The 22,843-nt window shown below is 35.8% G+C and overlaps 1 protein-coding gene across 7 annotated transcripts in view; it reads right to left on the bottom strand.

The window, feature by feature from the left end:
* The window catches only part of LOC149841199 (putative protein phosphatase 2C 12), a 46,537-nt gene extending 24,342 nt beyond the window's left edge, over window positions 1–22,195 (bottom strand). Inside the window, exons 1-5 of one of the 7 annotated variants that reach the window (XM_090003663.1) lie at window positions 22,051–22,195; window positions 21,388–21,729; window positions 18,913–19,084; window positions 17,824–17,977; window positions 17,393–17,456 (exon numbers count right to left, since the gene is read on the bottom strand). In XM_090003663.1, coding sequence (XP_089859789.1) covers window positions 17,393–17,456; window positions 17,824–17,977; window positions 18,913–19,084; window positions 21,388–21,582 — 585 coding nt within the window. In that variant the 5' untranslated portion in view covers window positions 21,583–21,729; window positions 22,051–22,195. Of the gene's footprint in view, window positions 1–17,392; window positions 17,457–17,823; window positions 17,978–18,912; window positions 19,085–21,387; window positions 21,929–22,050 lie in introns of those variants that run through there. The other 6 variants (XM_090003660.1, XM_090003664.1, XM_090003665.1 and 3 more) reach the window with 6 other exon arrangements.
* Between the last annotated feature and the right edge of the window lie 648 nt (window positions 22,196–22,843).

The raw sequence follows: 22,843 nt of genomic DNA, 5'->3' as shown, positions 1-22,843 counted from the left end.
AAGAATATGAAATTCTTTAAAATTATTAAAGACATCGGATTTGTTTTTAATAATGTATACCCATGTATATCTAGTAAAGTCATCAACAAAACTAACATAGTAAGAGTAGCCTCCCTTGGACAGAACGGGTGCCGGTCCCCATACATCGGAATGCACAAGTTCAAAAGGTCTTTTTGACACAAAATTACTATGAGAATACAGAAGCGAATGAATTTTTCCAAGGATACAATCATTGCATGTGAATGTATTTGTATCACAAAATTTTTCCAAAAAAGGAAAGATATACAATTTAGAAACACTAGGATGTCCAAGTCTTTTATGCCAAGTCTCAATATCTTTGGATTGAACATGATTACAAAATGATTTGGTTGGCAATGACAAAAAATCCATATAATAAAGATCCCCTCTTCTATGGCCTTGCCCAATCCGCTTCCCGGACCGGAGATCCTGCACATAGCAATGGGTAGGTGAAAAAGTGGCATTACATTCAAAATCGGTAATTTGGGAAACGGAAAATAGATTTAAATTAAGTTTTGGAATAATTCGAATTTTGGGAACAAAAAATTCTTTGTTTTCATTATAAGTTTTCTCAAGATTCCCAATGCCTTCAACATCCAAGGATGTTCCATCGGCAGTGGAGACAAAAGATTTAAATTTGTTGAGACTTGTTTTTTATAAGACTGATGCATTCGGAGTCATGTGAAAGGAGGCACCTGAATCAAGTATCCAAGAGGTCATACCTGGGAAGGAGGAGATAGCGGCGCCGGAAGTGGATGGTGTAGAGGAGAACTGAGAGGAGCTCATCTTCATGAATTGTTGAAGAGTTTCGGTAAGATGAGCAAGGGACTCTTTTATGTCACCATCTTTCTTTGAGTCTTCATTTGGAGGAGCTTCACCAACGGAGGCCACCTTCTTTTTAAATCTTGGGCAATCCGGACGAATATGACCCGGTTTATTACAATTATGGCAAATAATTTTCCTTCCTCCACCACCATTATTTTTGAAAAAATGAGGTGGTTTGTATGGCCTTACATTGTTGTCGGGTCTAGACACGGCATGAACATCAACATCTCGTTTTAATGCCAAACGAGTCTCTTCTTGACATAGGTCGGCCAAAATATCACTTAGAGGAGTAGAGGCCCTATGGAGAAGGGATCCTCTAAGTTGCTCAAATTCGGGGCGAAGCCCATGAATAAATTGGAAAAATCTTTCTTTTTCCATTTGCTCTTGCCTCATAGCAATAGCACTACCTTCCCATTGGGGTTCGAGAAGGACAAGTTCATCCCATAAAGAAGATAGGGCACTATAGTAGTCCCTAATACTCATATCACCTTGTTTGGTAGCTCTTACCTTTTCTTGTAGAAAGAAATGCCTAGCAAGGTCCCTTTGAGTGTACATGCCTTTCATAAAGAACCAAGCTTCATTAGCCTTCTTGAATTTGGCGAGATTTGCACAAATCTTTAATTCAACATTGTTCATGAACCATGCTAAAATTTTAGCATGCTCACTTTCCCAATCTTCTAATTTAGAAGAGTAATCAAGAATAGCCTTCTCTTTTTCCTCTTCGTTCAAAGTTTTTTCCTCATTACCTTCAAACTTTGTTAACTTCAATTGTGGTTCCGGAATGGTTCCACATACATAACCCCAAAGTTTTTTACCTTTGAGATTGTTTTCCATAGCGGCCGCCCACATGCGATAATTGGTCCCATCCAATTTGAATGAGAGGTCGATTTTTGCATCCTTGTTGGCCATTTGTAGAAGAGGAATATGAATGCACGAAAGAGAGGGATATTGCTTGTCAAAAGAAGATCCGTTGAAGCTTTATCAACCAAGGCTTTGATACCATGTAATGAAGTGCCGGATGAAGTCTCCAAGCGCAAAACAAGAGAGCACGCACATACACAAATAGCCACTAATGGGCAAAAGAACAACACAACCACTTAAAGTGGTAAGGCACCCAAAAGAAGAGGAAAAATATATATTCCACTCAAAAGGCTTCAAAGAAGCATACTTTACAATGGGGATAAACCCCTTTATTCATAGACAAAAGAGGAGGCCTTGGAAGGGCTCCTAGAGGGACATTGGAGCCCTTCCAACGGTCATAAATATGACCGTTGGATGCTCCAACGTCCTCCTAGGTGGGGGCCCATTCTAAGGTGGAAAAGAAAAGAATAAAGAAAATAAAAAAAGGAAAAAAAGAAATAAAAGAAAAGAAGAAAAGTTACAATATGCGATAAGTAAAAAGACTGTTTTACCCCTATTGGTCTATTTTACAAAAGATATAAATATATATATATATATTTATATATGTAGAACATATATAAATATATATATGTACAACATATTTTAACACAAGTCACCTAGAAACAAACTATCAACATGGGTATAACACCTGATAGTCCTAACTGAACTAGAAATCATTCAAACTTAGCAACTCAGCCCAACGATGGCTTGTGTCAGAGTATTATCTGATTCATGTTCTTGTTTTAGAACCCACAAATTTTGGTTATATACAGAGGGAAACATGGATTTTATGTGGAAATCATCTCCTCTGATGAGTTTTATTATGTGAGTATAGCCACTATTGAAAATGGTCTGCAATGTCTCCAACTGCTAGGTGCATCTGGTCGCTTTTCACACACACGCGCGCACACACACACACACAAGGAAAGGAAGATGGAAGACATGGGGTTTACCACTTTTTCCTAATACATAAAAACATAAAGGTAAAAGGATACTAATAAAAGAAAATTTTAGACTAGTAATGACATCCACGTGTGCATGTGTGCAGGAGAGGGGGGCGGGATTTGTTTTGAAGAATATGCAACCTGGTTTTGAACATGAGATTAATGATAACAAGGTTATCCAGAGGGATTCAAGACAATATTTTAATAGAAGAGATAAAGAAGGAAACAAGATTAGAAGATTTGGGAAGAGATGGAGGTGAACCTAGATGAACAATTGAGATGCAAGAGAAAATATAGAAGTTTATGAGAGAAATGTAACTCTGGATTCGTACTTTGCAGCCACAAGAGAATGAGAGAGAGAGAGAGAAGAATGTGTGAAATAAGGGACATACGTCCCCCTTGCTGTTCACTCCCCATTATATATAAGAACACTCTACAATAATACCCCTGCACATGGGGGGGGGGGGGGGGATACACTAACCGTTACACATAAAGGACATAAATGCCCTTAAACGAGTTACAATCTTAACATGCACCCTCAAACTGAACATGGTTCATTTTTTATCATGGACAGTTTGCGCTTAAGAAGCCAATGCCGAGCACATGTTAATGGTTTAGTAAACAGATCGGCTGCTTGGTCATCACCCTTGATAAAAAGAGGCTGAATCTCCTTGCTTTCAATCTTCTCCCGTATGAAGTGTTGATCTAGTTCAATATGTTTCATTTTTCTAAGTTGAGCAGGATTAGAGGCAATGACAATGGCACTTCTATTGTCCCAGAATAATAGGGATCTAGTGACAGGTTGTCGGAGAGAGTGAAGATGATATATCCAAAGAACTGCTGTTATAACAGCTGCCATGGCTTTATATTCCGCTTCAAAGCTAAATCTGGCCGCAGTTCGCTGCTTACGACTAGCCCATGATACAAGATGACCATCAAGAAAAACTCCAAACCCAGTAACAGATCTTCAGCTGATGGGATCTCAATATATATATTTTAAAATATATAAAAATATCGATTTTTGTTTTGTTTTTTGCCCTAAAAAATAGACAGAAATAGACTCGGTCAAAGTTGACCGAGTTCAAAATGTGGACAAACTCAGCCCCGATGCGTTGACCGAGTCGGACACTTGGTTGACCGTGTCTGCTCCATGTTTGAAGCCGCACCCGTGTCAGGGCATATCGACGCGGGTGCGTCGACCTTATAGCAGAGTCCCTGTGACTTAGCACAGTGTGTGAATAAAATTAGAATTGTAATGTTCAAGCTTGCGATGCCATAGTTGGACTTCTTTATTGGGACCATCAACTTCAAATACAAGGACAGATGACTAACAATTGAAATCTTTACAACCTTCGTTCATGACAAAGATTTTCAACTTTCTCCTTCAGCGAGGATTTTCTTCATAAGAGGGTCCTTCACAGAAACAGAAAGAGGAGAAAAGACAATGTGAGGCTTGGTTTGGTCTATCAATTGAGAGACAAAAATAAAATTATGATGAATATTTGGAACAAGAAAAGTGTTGGAAAGATCGAGAACTCCACAACTAGTGGGAGCAGTGATAGTTCTTATGTGTGTGATGGAATAATGTTTTTCATCTCCCATGACTATACTACCATTACCACGATAAGGCATAAGGCTAGAGAGTTTACCAGAATTACTTGTTACATGGTGGGCAACTCTAGAGTCAACCAACCAAGTGTTATGAAGGAGATTGGGTATTTGATGTTGCTGCCCATGTTGGTACATTTTGAACAGTTGTTCAAGAGTTTGGCTCGATAGCTCTCTGCAACAAATTGCATACAGCATTATGGTGAAGTCCAACTTGGCTGAAGGACATACTTAATGCATCAATATCACGATTTGATCCGGTCATAGATGCAGAGTATCCTTGCTGAGCAATATTTAATCGTGACCTGGAAGAAGTTGAAGGAGAAGGAAAGGAGGCTATGAATCCCATTGGATAAGGTATTGTAGGAGGCTTATATATAGGCATATATCTCCAATAACAATCGGAGCAGCTATATCTCTTTTTTCCACACATCTGACAGATAAGATTTGAGCGTGCACCATGCTGCCCACTTTATTGTCCACCGGTAGGAGTAGGTAGAAGATCCCCACCTCATTGATAATTGCTGCCCCCATAACCTTTTCCTCGTCCTTCAGATCTCCCAACATTTTGATAGGGATGGGATGAGGTATTGGCCACAAGAACGTCATGATTAGTAAGATGTCCTTTTGTAGAAAAACTTATCCAAATTCCAGCAATATCAAACGTAGCTTGTGGAAGGTTGGCCTTGGACTATGTCACATGTGTTAAGTTGTACATATATATATATATATATATATATATATATATATATATATATATATATATATATATATATATATATATATTCATATATATGTATATATATTCATATATATGTATATATATTCATATATATGTATATATATTTTATTTATAAATGATGTAATAGGTAAATACCCATTAGGGGTATTTTGGTTATTCTAGTTTTTGTAATAGGTTGTGCCCATTAGGGGTAAACTAGTACTTTATTTTATTCTTTTTTTTTGTCTTTTTCTATTTTTATAGAAACTATTTGGTCAAATACCAAATACATCTATTAGGTAGGTTCTTTTTTTACTAGTCAACATAGAGTTGTTGGAACAGTCCAACAACTATATTTATAACTGTTGGAATAATCCAACGGCTCTATTGAGGTCTCCCTCTTTCTTGTATGTATATAAATAGGGGCTTTTATCCCCTTTCATTTTTCAATGCTTCTCTTAAGCATTTATGCTCAATAAAGATAAATATGTTTATGTTTTGTATTTTTCTATTTAGTTCTTTAATGTTTTATATGCACTTAGTGCTTTTGTTGTTGCCCTTTGTTGGTTATTGTATTGTCCTATAGTGGACTTGTGCTTGTGCACATTGTGACTGTTATCTTGTAAGCCCTTAGTGGCATTGGTTTGTACTTGTGCACTTTTGTGATTGTGATCTTATAAGCCTTTAGTGGCATTGCTTTTGCATTTTTTGCTATTTCATTACATGGTATCAAAGCCAAGAAATTCTTCATGGCATTTTGTCGCTTTTGGGTCTTGGGATTCTTTTGTTCAAGTCTGTGCTTCGTGAAGTATTCATGATCGTTGTATGGCTTGGATTCAAGAAAAATCTTGACCCGGTATGTATCTTATATATATATATATATGTGTGTGTGTGTGTGTGTGTGTGATTTTATTAAAAAAAACTTTAAATTTTTTTTAATTATCATTGGACTTGTTTTTATTAAATATCTTATAAGGCTTATTTGTTTAACCTTGTGAAATTATATATATATATATATATATATGTGTATGTATGTTTTTAAAATCATGTTTGAATCTTAATTTTTTTTCAAAACTTGCTTTATTTGATATATATGTATATAATCTTGTATGCTTGAGCATGTATTGTTGGAATTTAGATGCTTTATTTGAACAAGTCATGATTATAAATGTCAAATCATGTTCGTATTTATTATTAAACTTTGTTTTATTCTCTTTTGAAAATTTATCATATATTTTAAAATAATTTGAGATATTTTAAAATAATGATATTGTACGTATTTCACAAGTACGATCTTATGAAATTTTGCTTAAACTTGTGTTTAATTTTTCTCTTTACTCCTGGTGTATTAAAAATAGCATATGAAGTGTTAAAAATTATGATCTAACTTATGAATAAATAATTTTTATATTAATATTTGATTCTTGTGCACTTATGATTGCCTTATATGATGAATAAGATTGTTTATTCGCGCATAAGGTATTGAGCATAATTTCTTATGGGAAGTTATTCACTTTAATAGATGCATTTTATGGTCCTTTTGTGGGACAATAGTTATGATATTAGATATTTCTCTGATTGATCCTTTTTGTGGTACTTATGATTATGTTATTTTCTTAGTCTCATGGCATTATTTTACATGTTTTGCATGTGATTATGTCGTATACTTAGTTTTTAATAAAATATTAAGTTGAGAATCATGGAAAACTTCTTTATGTTTACTATTTATGGTTGTTATAAGTGTTTCCTTTATGGTTCACTTTAGTACTTGTCCATTATTGATGGACGTGATTGTCCACCTAGATCTTTGGTGGACATATGTATTCTTGATTAAAAGACTATTAATTCATTGCATACTTAAAATATAAATTTTTATATTGTGCCTTAATCTATCACTTGCATATACATGACTTTTTTTATCTCTTTATGAGTAGCCATGATTAGTTGTACTTGTGTATGTAATTGGTTTTCTATATGGTACTTTGAGAATATCTATATATGTTTTGGCCATCTTTAATGTCATATAGAATTGATTATCGCATAGTAGACTTGTAATCTAAATTGAGTTATATCTCTATATAGCTTGCTTATATTGATACGATTGCATTGCATTTGAATACATCAATTGACACTTGTTGTGCATATGATTGCACTATATTCATTCAAAGTTTTCATCTACCGTTATTAGGATTTGATTTGAAACTTTATTTTTTTTAATTGGTTCTTATACATGAACTCACTTATTTGAAAATTGATTTTTGTGAGTATTTATTGCCTTCTTATGACATTTGTATTGTCCATTACAAACTTTTATATGATGCATCATTTTTCTTGGCCTTATTATTGTTGAATAAGAGATGTTTGTTGGAGTGAGTTGTGTGCATCTCGTTTTATGTCAGTTTAGATTGTCAACTTGTAGTTTGGCTCTAACTGGCAGTTATGTGATCTCTGATTGTGTGAGTGTATTGAATCACTCATTTGTTTTTTGCCATTATCTTTATTATGGATGCTTATAATTATGTGTATCAGTGATGGCTATCTATTTTTGAAACCATGGTTTTTCGAAAGATTGTTAAAGATTGATATTCTTATTAGTGATATTAACTTGTTTTCATTACAAGCTCTTTTATCTAGTGTGGTTTCTCCTATTATGCCTATTATTTAAGTGTCATTATATGTAGACAAAAGATATTTATTCACACCTTCATGTGTGTTTTTAGCCCATTAGTTATGTTCTTGTTATAGTCACTGATACACTTGTTTTAAGTGTTGTCATATGTAGAGAAAAGATGTGTTTCAATGTGGTGAGTTATGTGCACCCATTGGTTATTTAGTCATTGATACACTTGTTTTGAGTGTCATTATATGTAGACAAGAAATGTTTATTTGCACCTTCATGTATGTGTTTTTGGCCATTAGTGGCATTCTTGTTATACTCTTGCTTTAATGGCTTATACACTAGTTTTGAGTATCATTATTTGTAGACACAAGATATTTATTAACACTTTTGCGTGATTTTTAGCCCTTTAGTGGCATGGTGATTATGCTCTTGTTCTAGTCACTAATATACTTGATTTTTGAGGTTTGAAAGCCTAATGAGGTGATTGTTTGTGATGGTCAAACTATTGTTGAAGTTTGCAAAATATCACTTCGTGACATTTGTGAGAATTTAAATCTCTTCATATTTTTTGCAAATTGGTATTGATTTGCAAATAGCATTCGCTTTGTTCTGTGGGAATTTTAAAAATTTTCCTTGAAATTTTTTTAACTTTTACTACTTGTTTTTCCTTTTATGGAAGATGTTTATGGATAAAAATTTCAAGCATTTTTGTATACTTGTGATGTTTAATAAAAATCTTATTCTTTATATTGTGAGTTTTCTTGTGTGTGCCCCTTTGTGGGTGGTGAGAGTGTGTTTTTTAAGTAAAGACTTGTGTGTTGTCCACTAGATATTAGACACTTTGGTTTATATTCGAAGAATATTTATTTCTTTACATTAAATTCATGCATTCTATGTGCATTTTATTGATAAAAGTAGTTATTTTTATTATTGTTTCATGTGCATTAAATATGCTTTAATTGCACATATGTGTGTGTTTCATATTAATTAGCTTGTTCATATTATTGTATGCATGAATTTAATTAGTTACTCTCTTCGTGAGGTCTCTTTTTGAATTGTTATATTTTATATGCATGTTATTTGAAATGTTAGGGATATTATTTATGCATAATTGTTTATCTCTTCTTGATGATTTATGTATCCTTTAGTGATCACATCTTCTAATCGATCAACATTTATGTCTTCATAAAAATTATGCTGATTTTGAGTTTATGGTTTGATTTCATAAAAATTGATCCTTGAGGAATACTCCTCTTATCTTTCTTAATGATTATCTCATGTTTCTACAAATTATTACCTTTTTTTTGAAAATTTTACTTATGTGTTATTCTTGTTTTGAAAGCATATTGTTTTTTAAAATTTTATAACTATTGGGTTAGGATATTTTTCTTGTGTAGTTGGAACCTTTGTTTTGTTCTCTCTGCAGGTTCTTAAAGATGCGATGGATTGAAAATATATATATATTTGATACATGGAGATAGCCGATGAAGGCGTTTGTAGATGATCACCAATGAAGACATTCAGAGACTTATATTTGTAAAATTCTCTGATGCGACATAAAGATGGAGACTTCCAATAAAGACACTTGATGACTTTGATCCTTCCTGTTAATTGTTTTTGTATTTTCAAACTTTATTTCGGTATATCACACTGTAAGTTTGAGAGGGAGTGTTAAGTTGTACATGTAAAACACGTATATACTTTTGGTTCATATTGTACATATATACATATATATTCATATATATGTATATATATATTATTTATAAATGATGTAATAGGTAAATACCCATTAGGGGTATTTTGGTTATTTTAGTTTTTGTAATTGGCTTTCCCCATTAGTGGTAAACTAGTACTTTATTTTATTTTATTATTTTATTTTAGTCTTTTTGTATTTTTTTAGGGACTATTTGGTCAAATACCAAATATATCTATTAGGTTCTTTTTTGACTAGTCAACATAGAGTTGACTACTCAATAGAGCTGCTCCCTTTTGTATGTGTATAAATAGGGGCTTTTATCCCCTTTCATTTTTCAATGCTTCTCTTAAGCATTTATGCTCAATAAAGATAAATATTTTTATGTTTTGTGTTTTTCTATTTAGTTCTTTAATGTTTTATATACACTTAATGCTTTTGTTGTACACATTGTGATTGTGATCTTGTAAGCCCTTAGTGACATTGATTTGTGCTTGTGCACTTTTGTGATTGTGATCATGTAAGCCTTTATTGGCACTGCTTTTACATTTTTCGTTATTTCATTACACCATGTACATAGCTACAAACATATTATACCCTGAGCCTAATCCTCGGAGGGTTTGTGTGCATATGTCTTCATCGGATATAGGGCTCCTGATGGCAGCAAGTTGGTCTTATATGATTTTGACCTTGTTAAGAAATTCAAGTGGGATGGAATTACCTCTTTGCAAAGCCCCAAATTCCGATTTCAAATGATATATCTTGGAGCCCCAAGGGGGGTTGGTGTTGTGGGGTGGGAACTTGGCTGATAGATGGGCAGTCAAGGTTCGATTCCCATGGGTGTTGCCCCTCTGCACAAGCCAACGTGTAGTATAGGCCCCAGGGGCAGGGGTCTTAGCCTCAGAGTTTTATGCTGCCAACACGATGACCGCAGTTATTGTTAGGTTTTAATCCACTCGTGAGAGCTGAGAGACAGGGAAAGAGAGAGAGAGATAGCAGAGAATGAAAAGAAGCCAATAACCCCAATACACAGGGTCGGCTGCTGTATGATCTCATTTATAATAACATACAAAGTATAAGACTAGGGTACAAAAGTATCCTTTTTACAAGAGTATAAATTACACACAGTGCCATTAATGACACGTTAATGATCACGGGTCTGGATCTCCAGACCCGTGACCCGTAACAGGAGAATACACTTCTTTTCACCCTCCCTCAAGTTGTGCATGATCTTGGACCATGAACAACTTGCCTTTTAACATCCAAAATTTGTCTTTCGTCAATCCTTTTGTAAATATATCTGCCACCTGATCTGTGATTCGTACAAATTCAGGCTCAATCTCTTTCTCTTCTACCTTTTGTCTCACAAAATGCTGATCTATTTCAATATGTTTGGCACGACTGTGATGGATTGGATTAAAAGACATTCTAATGGCACTCTGGTTGTCACACAAAAGAAGTGATCGAGAGATCGATTCCCCTACTTCTGTCAGTAAATGTCTAATCCAAGTAGCTTCAGCAGTGGCGGCTGCCATTGACCTGTATTCAGCCTCTGTACTGGATCTGGCAACAGCCTTTTGTTTCTTACTACTCCAAGAAATTAAATTCATCCCAACAAACACACAATAGCCGGATATCGATCTGCGTTCATCTGGATCTCCTGCCTAGTCCGCATCAGAATAAGCAGTGATCTCATGTGCATTTTGCCCATTTGTCTTTCTTTGATATATGAGGTCATCCCCAACAGTTCCCTTTAGGTATCGAAGTATCTGTTTAACTGCTTCCATATGCCCTTCACATGGTGCATGCATAAACTGAGAGACTTGATTCACCGAGTAGACTATATCTGGACGAGTAAATGTGAGATATTGTAACATACCTACTATGCTACGATACTGTGTGGGATTATCAAATGGATCCCCATCTTGAGACCTAAGCTTTTGATGAAGACCACTAGGAGTGCCCAAAGGCTTGCAGTCTTTCATACCCGCTTTATTTAGAACATCAATGGTATACTTATGTTGGGTGAGAGTCATCTCTTCAAAAGTACTATCGACTTCAACTCCAAGAAAGTATCGTAGCTTGCCAAGATCCTTCATTTTGAACCTTTGATTCAAGAGATGTTTCACTTCTTTAATGTGCTCATTGGAATTACCAGTGATGATGATATCATCTACATATATCAACAACAGAGTAATTGTGTCTTGGTTCTTAAAGATAAATAAGGAGTGGTCAAGAAGAGATTTTTTAAAACCATATTTTTGAATTTCAACAGAGAAACTGTCGAACCAAGATCGAGATGCTTGCTTCAATCCATATATCGCCCTTTTTAGTTTGCATACATATTTTGTAGGATCACCTTCTGCGTAGCCAGTGGGTTGTTTCATGTATACTTCTTCTCTCAAATTTCCATGAAGAAAGGCATTCTTCACATCAAGTTGGCTAATAGTCCATTGATGTTCAATAGCTAAAGAAAGTATAATCCGGATTGTTCCCATCTTCACCACTGGACTAAAGGTTTCATCATAGTCCTGTCCTTGCTCCTGTGTAAAACCTTTGGCTACAAGTCTCGCCTTGTATCAGCAATGTTGGATGTAGAGGATGTGTCCATGTCTGAATTAACTATGGTGGGCGGCTCTCTTTCTCGTCGAGCGTAGACAAGACCTTTATACCTTTGTGGATTCGAAGTTGGGTCTGTATTTTCATGAGCAACCACTTCATCAGCAGACATAGATTCCTTATTCTTTTGAGTACAATTCGAGCAAACCTCACTAGTTCCGGGGAGAAGTTCATAATTCAACCAAGGATGATAAGCCTCAACTTCAGGTTTTGATTCTGAAGAACTAGTATATCGACAATCAAAATTCAATTCATCGAATATGACATTTCTTGATATTTTGATGCGCTTGCTCACTGGATCATAGCACCTGTACCCTTTATAGTCATCGGCATAACCCACAAACCTGCACTTCAGAGCCTTGTCCTGAAACTTATGTCTCATTGAACTGTCAACATGAACATAGCATAAACAACTAAACACATGCAAATCATGATAGTTGGGATGTACACCAAAAAGACACAAGTGAGGAGACTTGTTTTCCAAAATAGTCATGGGCAAACGATTTATCACATGAACTGCAGAATGAAAAGCCTTTGTCCATAAGGTGATCGGGAGACTGCTGTCATGCATCATGCTCATCGCACTCTCAACAATATGGCGATGCTTTCTTTCAGCAATCCCATTCTGCTGAGGTGTGTGTGGGCAAGACACATTTTTCCTTATCTTGTTACTTTGGATAAAGTTAGTAAAGTCAATGGAAGAAAAATCACCTCCTCCGTCACATTGGAAACTAAGGATGTTTTCAGAAAATTGGTTTTTGACAAAGGAATGGAAGTTTCGGAACAACTTAAAAGTCTCAGATTTGTGTTTCATGAAAAATATCCAAGAATAACGAGAATAACTGTCAACAAACAAAAGGTAATATCTTGTTCCAGATATGGAAGCAACTGGAGCATGCCCCCAAACATCAGAACAAATAGTCTCAAAAGGTCTTGAAGCTCTTTTATTAATAGAATGAAACGGTAAGACATGACTCTTACATAAGAGACAACTAGAACATTTGTTGTCATCGACATTTATTCTTAAACTTGACTTGGGAATGAGGTTATTTGAAACAAGTTTTTCAATGAAACTACTACTGCAATGACCTAGACGACCATGCCAAAGATTTGGCTTATTGATTTCAGAGACACTGAAGACACAAGTAGAATTTTCAGAAGGCAACGATGATTGGAGCTTCAAGTTTGGATCTGCAGAGCGAATATGTGCTGAAGGATCTTCTTTAAAGACTATACTGCTTTTACCAATGTAAGGAACAAGTTTTAGGAGCTTACCTGCATCACCAGTAACGTGAGTCGCCGCACCAGAGTCCACGTACCAAGTACCTTGCTCATTTTGTTTCAGATTCAATTCTGCTAAAGCTGACAACAATAACTCCTTTACTTCTCTGTTGGTCCTTGTACTGTTTGTGCCTCTTTTCGCTTTAGTTTGTGTTGATTTTCCTTTATTTAGGGGATTGAACCAACAGTTAGCTTTGATATGCCCCTTTTATTACACAAAAAGCAGGTAGGAATTGGCCTCTGTCTTTGTGGATTGGTATATGTGTTGGGTGTAGGCAATAATCCACGACCTCCTTGACCACTTCTCCCTTGTGATCCCTTTCCCTTGATATCATAGCTTCCTCGTCCTCGTGCATAAGTAACCCCTGTAGCAAGAACTTCATGTGCCCCAATATGCATAGATGATTCTTCAGAAAACCCCTTTAGGTTCATCTCATATTGTAACAATTTTGCACGCAGATCTTCAAAGTTGGGGAGCTCAGGTAAACATAACAATGAAGTAACAATCATATGATAGTCATGTCCCAATCCACTGAGAGTTTGTTGTACCAAATCCTTATCAGTTACTGTACTTCCAACAACTGCAAGTTGATCTGTGATAACCTTCATTTTGTTCAAGTATTCCATGATGGTCATGGAATCCTTTCTTAACATTTGAAATTTTCTTTTAAGAAACATAATCCTGGCCTGAGAAACCTGTGAGTATGTCTGAACAAGTCTGTTCCAAAGTTGCATGGCAGTACAGTCATCTGGAATTGCTACAAGTACCTCTTGTGAGAGTGTAGATGTGATATAAGCAACAAGCGCTTGGTCTCTTTTCATCCAAGCCACAAATTCAGGATTTCTAACATATACTGTAGTAGGTTCCCCTTTATTGTCCCTTTCTTCTTGTGATATGAATTCAGAAGGAACTGGAATAGATCCATCCAAATGTCCAGAAAGATCCTGACTCCTAATAAAAGGTATGATTTGTCTCTTCCAAGTCAAGAAGTTACCATTGTTTAATTTTTTAGATACGAGTTGACTGAGGAAACTTGAAGAAAGAACCGAGTGACTAGGAAATGAATCCATGGTTTACAATGTTAAGAATGTGTTTAGCACAGTCTGTTTACAGTTTCTGTAACCTTTTTTTTTTAGAAACTAATTCAGATCAATGGCCGACGACAGTGGCTGAATATGAAGCAGAAATTAAAAATCTGTCAGATTTCTGATTTTCATAAGTGATTGAATATTGGATTGTGAAACGAAAAGCAGAAATTAAAAAATCGTGAATATGAATTCACACTGTGAGACGAAAGGCAGGTGGCTGAATACAACTAGCAAAATATAAAAACCCGATTGTGTGACATATATTCAGCCGCTGTGATCAAAGACAACTAGCAAAATATATGAAAGGCAGAATGAAGAGATATTCAACTGGGTAACTCAGACAAGAGGAGAAGAAATGAAGTTTCTTCTGTGGCACAACAAGCAATATCCAATCAACCTTGTACTCTTGCACAAATAGAGGCAACAGAAGTGATATAAGGGCACTAACTGAACTAACACGTGCTCAGGATAAAAAAAAAATTGGGGAAACCTGGAGATGGAACAGGTGCAGACGATATTGGGAAAATGGACAAACCACGAGATTGGGAAAGAGGGGAAACCACGAGATTGGGGAAAACAGAAAAGAAAAGAGGTGATCAAAACCACGAGATCGGGAAAGACGAGATGCAGACGAGATTGGGGAAAACAAAGGTATTTTTCTTGACTTAAGAAGAAAAAAAATATCGAGGAGAAAGGGATCTTTCAGACGTACCTTTTTGGATCGATTTCAGCTTCAGCTGTAGCGATGCTCTGATACCATGTTAGGTTTTAATCCACTCGTGAGAGCTGAGAGACAGGGAAAGAGAGAGAGAGAGAGAGAGAGAGATAGCAGAGAATGAAAAGAAGCCAATAACCCCAATACACAGGGTCGGCTGCTGTATGATCTCATTTATAATAACATACAAAGTATAAGACTAGGGTACAAAAGTACCCTTTTTACAAGAGTAATGATCACGGGTCTGGATCTCCAGACCCGTGACCCGTAACAGGAGAATACACTTCTTTTCAGTTATGGCAGGCTGAGCCAGCATAACCAGGTCTTCGTGCCAGGTCTGGTTTCTTTGAATTATAATATATATATATATATTAGGGCTGAAATTTTCCTCACACCAACTATGTAAAATGTGCCACAACTCACACGCAGAGACGCCTGTAGGAATGTGCAGCAGCACCTCTTGAGACAAAGTGGCTGTAATGAAAGCCCCAACAGCTTGGTTGTTTTCTCTCCATGAGATGAAGAGAGGATTGCAAACAAGCGAAGGTGATTGAGGTGGTAAGGATTGCCCAGATTTCTCACTTTTCTTACTCTCAAGTGGAACAGGAATGAATTCTGAAGGCATGATTTTAGTTCTGTCAAGGTACCCCATGAGATCATGACTGCTGATAAATGGCACTATTTGTTTTTTCCGGATGAGAAAATTGTTCTCATTCAACTTGTCAGTGATCAGTTGACTGAGGAATGAAGAGTTGAGGGGAGAAGTTGAAGCCATAAGGATGAAGCTAAGAGGAAGAAGATTAAATGCAGTAAACAGAATACTGAAACGAACTTCTGAATTACGTTGACGTCGACCTTTTTTTTTGTCAACCTCCTTTCAGTAACCTTAAAGATCACGATTAGACTTGTCTAATCATGATGAAAAGAAAAAGGAAATGAGTTGATAACATATTTTAATATAAAAAGAAAGTCAAAAGACCAAAATGAGGGAGAAACAAGATAAGTAAAGAAAAAGTAAGAAAGAAGAGGAAATAAGAAATTTTAAGGCAACTTAAAGATAAGGAAATAAAAACAATAACAAGGCGGAGAAAAAGGCCTAGGACAATAAAAGGAAGGTGCAGAAATGCTAGATTTGACGTGATATATATATATATATATATATATATATATATATATATATATATATATATATATATATATTTGAAAATCATGTCTTTTCTTAAAAAAAAAATTAAAAGCATGCCTGATCTGTTGTGATTAATGGAAGTTTTCACAAATCAGATCAACGTACTACTAAGAGGAGGAATGAAAAAGAAGGCTGCAATGGTGAATATATATATATATATATATATATATATATATATATATATATATATATATATATATATCATTCCTTCTTTTTTTTTGAGAATCACACCTAGATCAAGATGATCTGCTGTGATTTTGAGATCACACTTGAATCACATCAGTGTGATGAAGAAAGATAGAATATAAGAAGAAAGAAAGAGAAGATGAAAAGAAAACAGAAAAAGAGATTGAAGGATCTTTTAGAAGGGAGGAAGAACAAAGAAAAGAGAAGAGGAAGATTGAAAGAAAACTTGCCTGGGATGATTCAGCAGTGTTGATCTCACTAGGTCTTATCCCTGTCCTGCTCTAATACCATGAGAGAAATGCAGCTCTGGATTTTGTACCTTGCAGCCACAAGAGAATGAGAGAAAAAGAGGAATGTCTGAAATAAGGGTCATATGTCCCCCTGCTATTCACGCCCTATTATATATAAGAACACTGTACAATAATGCCCCTGCACATAGGGGAAAATACAATACACTAACAGTTACACATAAAGAACAGAAATGCCCTTACACGAGTTACAATCTTAACAGTTTCTTCATCTGGATTTATTAAGCCAAGCTTTAGTAGTGAAAGAAGCACAAGAAAGGAAGTCATGCATGCAGCAACACTGGATTGGCTGTCTGAGCAACTATCACAGTAGGTTAAAATACGAATATAATCCAAACTGTTATCACTTTATAAACAAAAACATAACAATGGATGCAAGTAAAATAATATAACAAACCTGTTACAACTGTACTCCTACGAAGGAAAAAAATTGAAAGCTAAATTTTTCAATCCAATAGCTTAAACCTCTAGAATTCATCTACGGTGCATTGGCAACTTAGGTCATCTTTAAGAAGATTCTGCTGATTCATAAAAAACAGTTATCCATAGGCAGGTGGTGTATAAACATGACAGAGCATAAATTATCCCAAAGATATATGTTCTTGCAAAACCAGGTGGTCAAATTGCTCCAAATGGACCAAAAGCAGGGCAAACATGAGAAATAGAATGCTAAGCTTACCTCTCCACCACCAACCGTGTTGAGCCTACCAACCTCACCTCCACTAGCTGTTATTCGTTCCCTCCTACATGATCATTATGCATAAATTACTCAAAGACCAAAAAGATTGAGAGCATTTGAGCACAACATTGCAACCAATGTTGTCGATATCGTTGTCAATGGGCCTGAATTGGCTGATTAATATCGTATCGGCCCAACTCGATACGAAATAGGGATGATTTGGCATATTTTTCAAAAATACTTAAAAATCATTAAGAATATTCTTTAATATTGTACTGACACGTGTCAATCTCCTGTTGAAAACTGGCCGATTCAGATTTATTCAGATCCCTGAATCGCTTTGAAAATCAATTCATGGCCAATACCGATACTGACAACATTGATTGCAACACAATCAAACAACAAAAAGGTGAGAAAAAACCATCACTTACTCTTCTTCATTGGCATCAAGCCTATGATCAGCTGATAAAGAATAAATTGAACCTTCAGCTGACTCAAGAAAACAGCCAGAATCACCTACAGAGGCCACAGTCACCACCCACCCATCCACAATTACAAAGGTCACCGTTGTACCTGAAGTGTGTGCTGAAATTCAAGCAGAAAACAGATGAAAAGGAATGGTTTGGGGTTTGGAGGAAGGGGGGGAATGCTAGTGGTTAAACCAATATAAATGTAGGCCGTGTGGAAGGAAAACTATTTGAAACATTGATTTTATTGATCAGGTCAAGCACATATGTGATGGCAGACTGACAGTTGAGTTGTAAGTTCCTTTTGAGGAATAATTAGAAAGGATCATGCCTAAATGTTCATTAATTTTTTTGAGTTTTTTCCATCGCGACTTTTTGTGGCCAAGACCGTATATGTATGCATGTACATTACCACCAGCAACCCTTCTCTCCTTTGATCATTAAAAGGATTTGAACAAATCCCTATGATATCACTTCTCTTTGTGCATCATATATAGCACATTAAAATGTTATCAAAAAATAAGAAAGATATCACCTTTTTTTCCACTTTAACTACTCTCTAGTCTTCAAATGCTTCTTTATTCTCTTGTCTTCCTAGATTTCATATTTGTACTTACTCTTCTTTATCTCATTTCTCTTTTTCAAAAACAATGGAACCTTAATAGCACTTATCTTAGTGGAAGGGAAAATCAGGTTCTTGTTGGGGGTACTTTAGGCATAACACCAAAAGACAGAGGGGAAAAGCTCAGGCGTCAACAAAAACATTGATGTCAACATGTACAATACATTCTTTATTATAAACGAAAATTTTCATATTTATACATTTGAAGAAACTAAGTATTAATCAGAATTGTCAAGTATCAAGGCAATAAACAGAAAATGCAGACGAAAAATATGAGTCATGAACAAAATAAAAAATCAAAGATCACCAAAGGAAAATGAGACAATGTTTCTGTTCTAGTTTTCCTTTTAGGGATGAGATTTGGTTAGAGCCCAACAAATAAGACAGAATCTTAAAAATATGTTTACACAAATGCCAGATTGATCACATACCCTTCTCTTGGAAATCTTTATCAGTTTTAACAAACCCAGCAACCAAAGCCCTTGGCAATGCAGCTAACCACTCATCTCTACTAAGGTCTGAAGGAATTGCACTCAAAACATTGTTTAAAAGGTTCTCCTTTGAGTATATTGCAGCTGCTGACCCATTATGCCCATCAAAAAGCTGCCAAAGAAGAATATTGTCATCTAAGCAATCTAAAAGTGAAGATGAAACTGGCAATTAGTAATTAACAAGAGATACAGCATTTTTGGTCAACTATGGAAAATAACTCCACGTATCAATAAGACAAAAGTCCATAGGTGTAAAGTTTCAATGTAAGCAAGCATCTAGCAAACATGCAACTTACAACAACATAACATAACACCATGGACATCCCTTAAACAAAAAAAAAACTCATTGCTCATTTTAGCCTATGAATTGATGCTTAAAATATCAAATATCCATACAGAAGTCATCTAGTATAAGGAATATAATTTGGAACTGCATATAAAATGTGCATGATTTGGTACATCATTCAAACTGTTATAGCTATTAAAGTAGGGGTACTTTAGTCATTCCTTTATTTCTTGTGGTTTTCCATAATACAGTCTAGAAACTTAGAAAGCTTTGACATTTTCTCTTCCAAGTTATTCTAGCTTGGATGGTATAAGAGGTGAAGCTCAAAAGAAATGATCTTCTTCCACCAAATGGAAACTGTTCATCATATGAGCAATCCACAGAGCTGGCCAATCGTCCGAGCTTCATGAGTCATGGCTGGCACTACACACCATATATAGACTATGGCTCAAAATGGGGTTGGATATGGGCCAGATTGGGGCTAAATCACATCCACATTAACCCAAGGTGACACAATTATGGATATTGTTTGATTATAGGCCAGCTAAGTCTAAGACAGTTCATAACCAGCTAAATATATGACTCAGTTATATTTTACACCATGCACATTTAATTTTTAAAGAAGATTGTATGATCTAAAATAAAATGTGTGGGATATGATCGTATAATGATACAGACCTATGTCACATGGATATGGATGCGGGAACAGAACACAATGCGGATACGCTTGGTGCAATACGGTAATATTAAAAAATTAGGACACAGGAACACGAACGCACACAGATAGATGTATGTATGTGTGAGAGAGAGTGTGTATAAAAAAAATTTTAAATCACTATAATTAGGAACATCAAATAATGAAACCAAGTTGAAATTGACATGTAATGTAATTGATAACAAAATTTAAAAGAAAATGAACTCAAGTGAATACAAAAGTAAATAAGATCATAGAAAGAAATAGATAAAGTTAATGACACAAAGTTGATTGTGTGAGAAACTGGATTGGCTACATCCATGAAGTGTTGTATCGTGTCGGAGTGCCATGTCATGTTGGTACAGGATACACATGCCAAGTGAAGTGTCCATGTGACATAGATACAGACTTTGGTCAGATTTTACCTTGTATTTACAAGAACCATTTCCTTATCCAAATCCAGTCGAGTACTACATAACATATCCATATTTGAACCATCTGAAATAAGGATATTAGTATGAGGGCCATATCCTCAAAAAGGGACATGGGTCAGTCAGGCAACCAACACATATCCTATCTGCTTTCTGACCTAGGTTTAGAACAAGATGATACTTGTGAAGTGACGCTTAAAACCAATTTTCCCTTGATAGGGGGAGTACCAGCCACCATTTCCTTTTTCTAGCTCTTTTATCTGTTGACTTTTTTTTTTGTATTTGGGTAACTTCTTGTCACCATTTCCTTTTTTTTATGCTGTTAATAGATTCTTTTAGTTCCAAAACAAAAGAAAAAAGAAAGAGTAAGCCTAGGGCATACGCTTTAGAAATGTGGTATGACATAACAATGAATATCACAATAAAATCCGCATAAGTTATTAAATATCTTAGCATCTTTTTTAACATTATCAACCTGCCCCACCTATTTAATGACATGAAACCTATAAATCTTCAAAGCACCCAATCATACGAAAGCTTGAGGAAGATATCTAATAACAAATGATGCTTTAGCTACCTCCTGATTCAACCTAAAGATGGTGGAAGTCATTCGGCACAAGCAGTAGTTCCATTCATCTTCTGGTACCTAAGAACCAATTAACAACATTTAAGCCTAACCAAATCAACTATAACCATGAGGAATCTTTCATGTCTGTAATTTACATCAAGACTAAGGCAACAGTACACTAGAACTTTCATACACCAACATGAGTAGGTTTTCTGCATCTGTGACCAGACCATCTACACGGTTTATCTTCATTCTAAGTTGCATCCAAACACTGGCATTGCACCAATGGACAGTAACATGGCAAAACATCCAAAGCAACAAAAACAATCTCTACCATTTCTCCATACAAACATTACAAAATGGATCAAAATTGCAAAAAACTCAATATGTGCCAATTGCATTGCGAAAAATCCAAGCCACCCTGCACACCACTCACCGCGAAAACCGCGAACGTGGACACCCCGTCCCCAGGAATTCGCTGGCATTCCGCCTTCAACAGGGTGAAGTCCTCCCCCTTCTTGCTCTGGTTCGCCTGACCATGCAATATATCCGGCTTCTCCATCTTCTCGCTCGTGAGTTCGCGCTTGAGCAGCACGGCCAACGGGACCATATGATCATTTTTACTGCACATCGCTCCCCCTCAAAAGAAAATCCAGGAATCGCCCGCACAATTTGCGATCTTCTAGCCAAAAAAAACTTATGAATTCCTCGCCAACCCCATAATTACGCCCGATTTCCGGCTCGTCCAGCCCATCCAGCCCTAAACAACCCGTTCCGGCTGCACAATTAGGAAAATTCCTGCACCATCACGAGCAGAACTCCGATCGAACCCCCGAAAACAACCAACAAAAAAAAGACCGCCTCAATCTCACGCTAAAAGCCACGCCATCGGATCTCAAACCCTCAACAAGCAGATAAAAGAATACCGTAATTTTTTTCCTTTCCTCGAACAGATCAATCGAGACCGATCGCGGAATCTAATTCCGAGGAAAAAAGAAAAGAAACGCGCCGAATTCTGGCGAATTTACAGACGATCGGAAGGAAAAAAAGGGAAAAAGGAGATCCAGAGGAAGGATTCTAAGGGAAGGGAAAGACTTACCGGAGCGGAGGGAGCGTTTGATCGCTGAAGAATAGGCTATTCTCTTCTCGAACTTGTGTTTGACCGAAAAAAGATGAAGCTGAAGAATTTATATATATATATATATAGATGATAGATAGAGAGAGAGAGAGAGAACTGAAATATGAGAACCAGGAATATGGGCATTTCCAGCGTTACCATGTGAATGTTCTAGTCATTGTGAATTTGCTAGGAATCAACTATGCGGTGGTTATTTTCGATAAAAAAAAATGTGATTTTTGAATGCTTAAATATTTATGAAGATTATGAGCTATTGATTTTAAAGCTTTAAAAAAATCTCTTTTATACATCAAAATCTGATGATTCAATAGAGGGTTTTTATAAAACGAAGCATATAGATTACATCTATAGGGTTAAATTCAATAGAAAAGAACAAAAAAATCATTGTTTCTATACTTTGTTTGATAGAAATAGACTTTGCTATCATTCAATTATGATGTACAAGAATGATCTTTTAAGGTGCTAAAATCAATGGCTTAGAATTTTCATAAATGTTTAAGTATAAAAATTATATTTCTTGATCCTATTACCATTCATTAGCTGATTTCTAGCAAATAGAACATGCTGAATGCATTTACAGCAAAAAAAATTATGAAAAGCTTCATTCATACCATCAAACATAATTTATTGTATAGAAAAACTAGAATATGTTTACCAACCAAATATGTTTGCTAGTGTGAAGAGAGATTTTCATAGGTTGTTTTGCAAATTTAACCCTTAAAATGCATTGGGCGCTGTCCATTTACAAGGAATT

The sequence above is a fragment of the Nuphar pumila genome, chromosome 4, assembly GCF_984573655.1.
Source record: "Nuphar pumila chromosome 4, dmNupPumi1.hap1.1, whole genome shotgun sequence".
Classification (NCBI taxonomy): Eukaryota; Viridiplantae; Streptophyta; class Magnoliopsida; order Nymphaeales; family Nymphaeaceae; genus Nuphar; species Nuphar pumila.
Note: the sequence above shows the minus strand (reverse complement) of the source record. Positions and strands in the feature narration are given on the sequence as shown.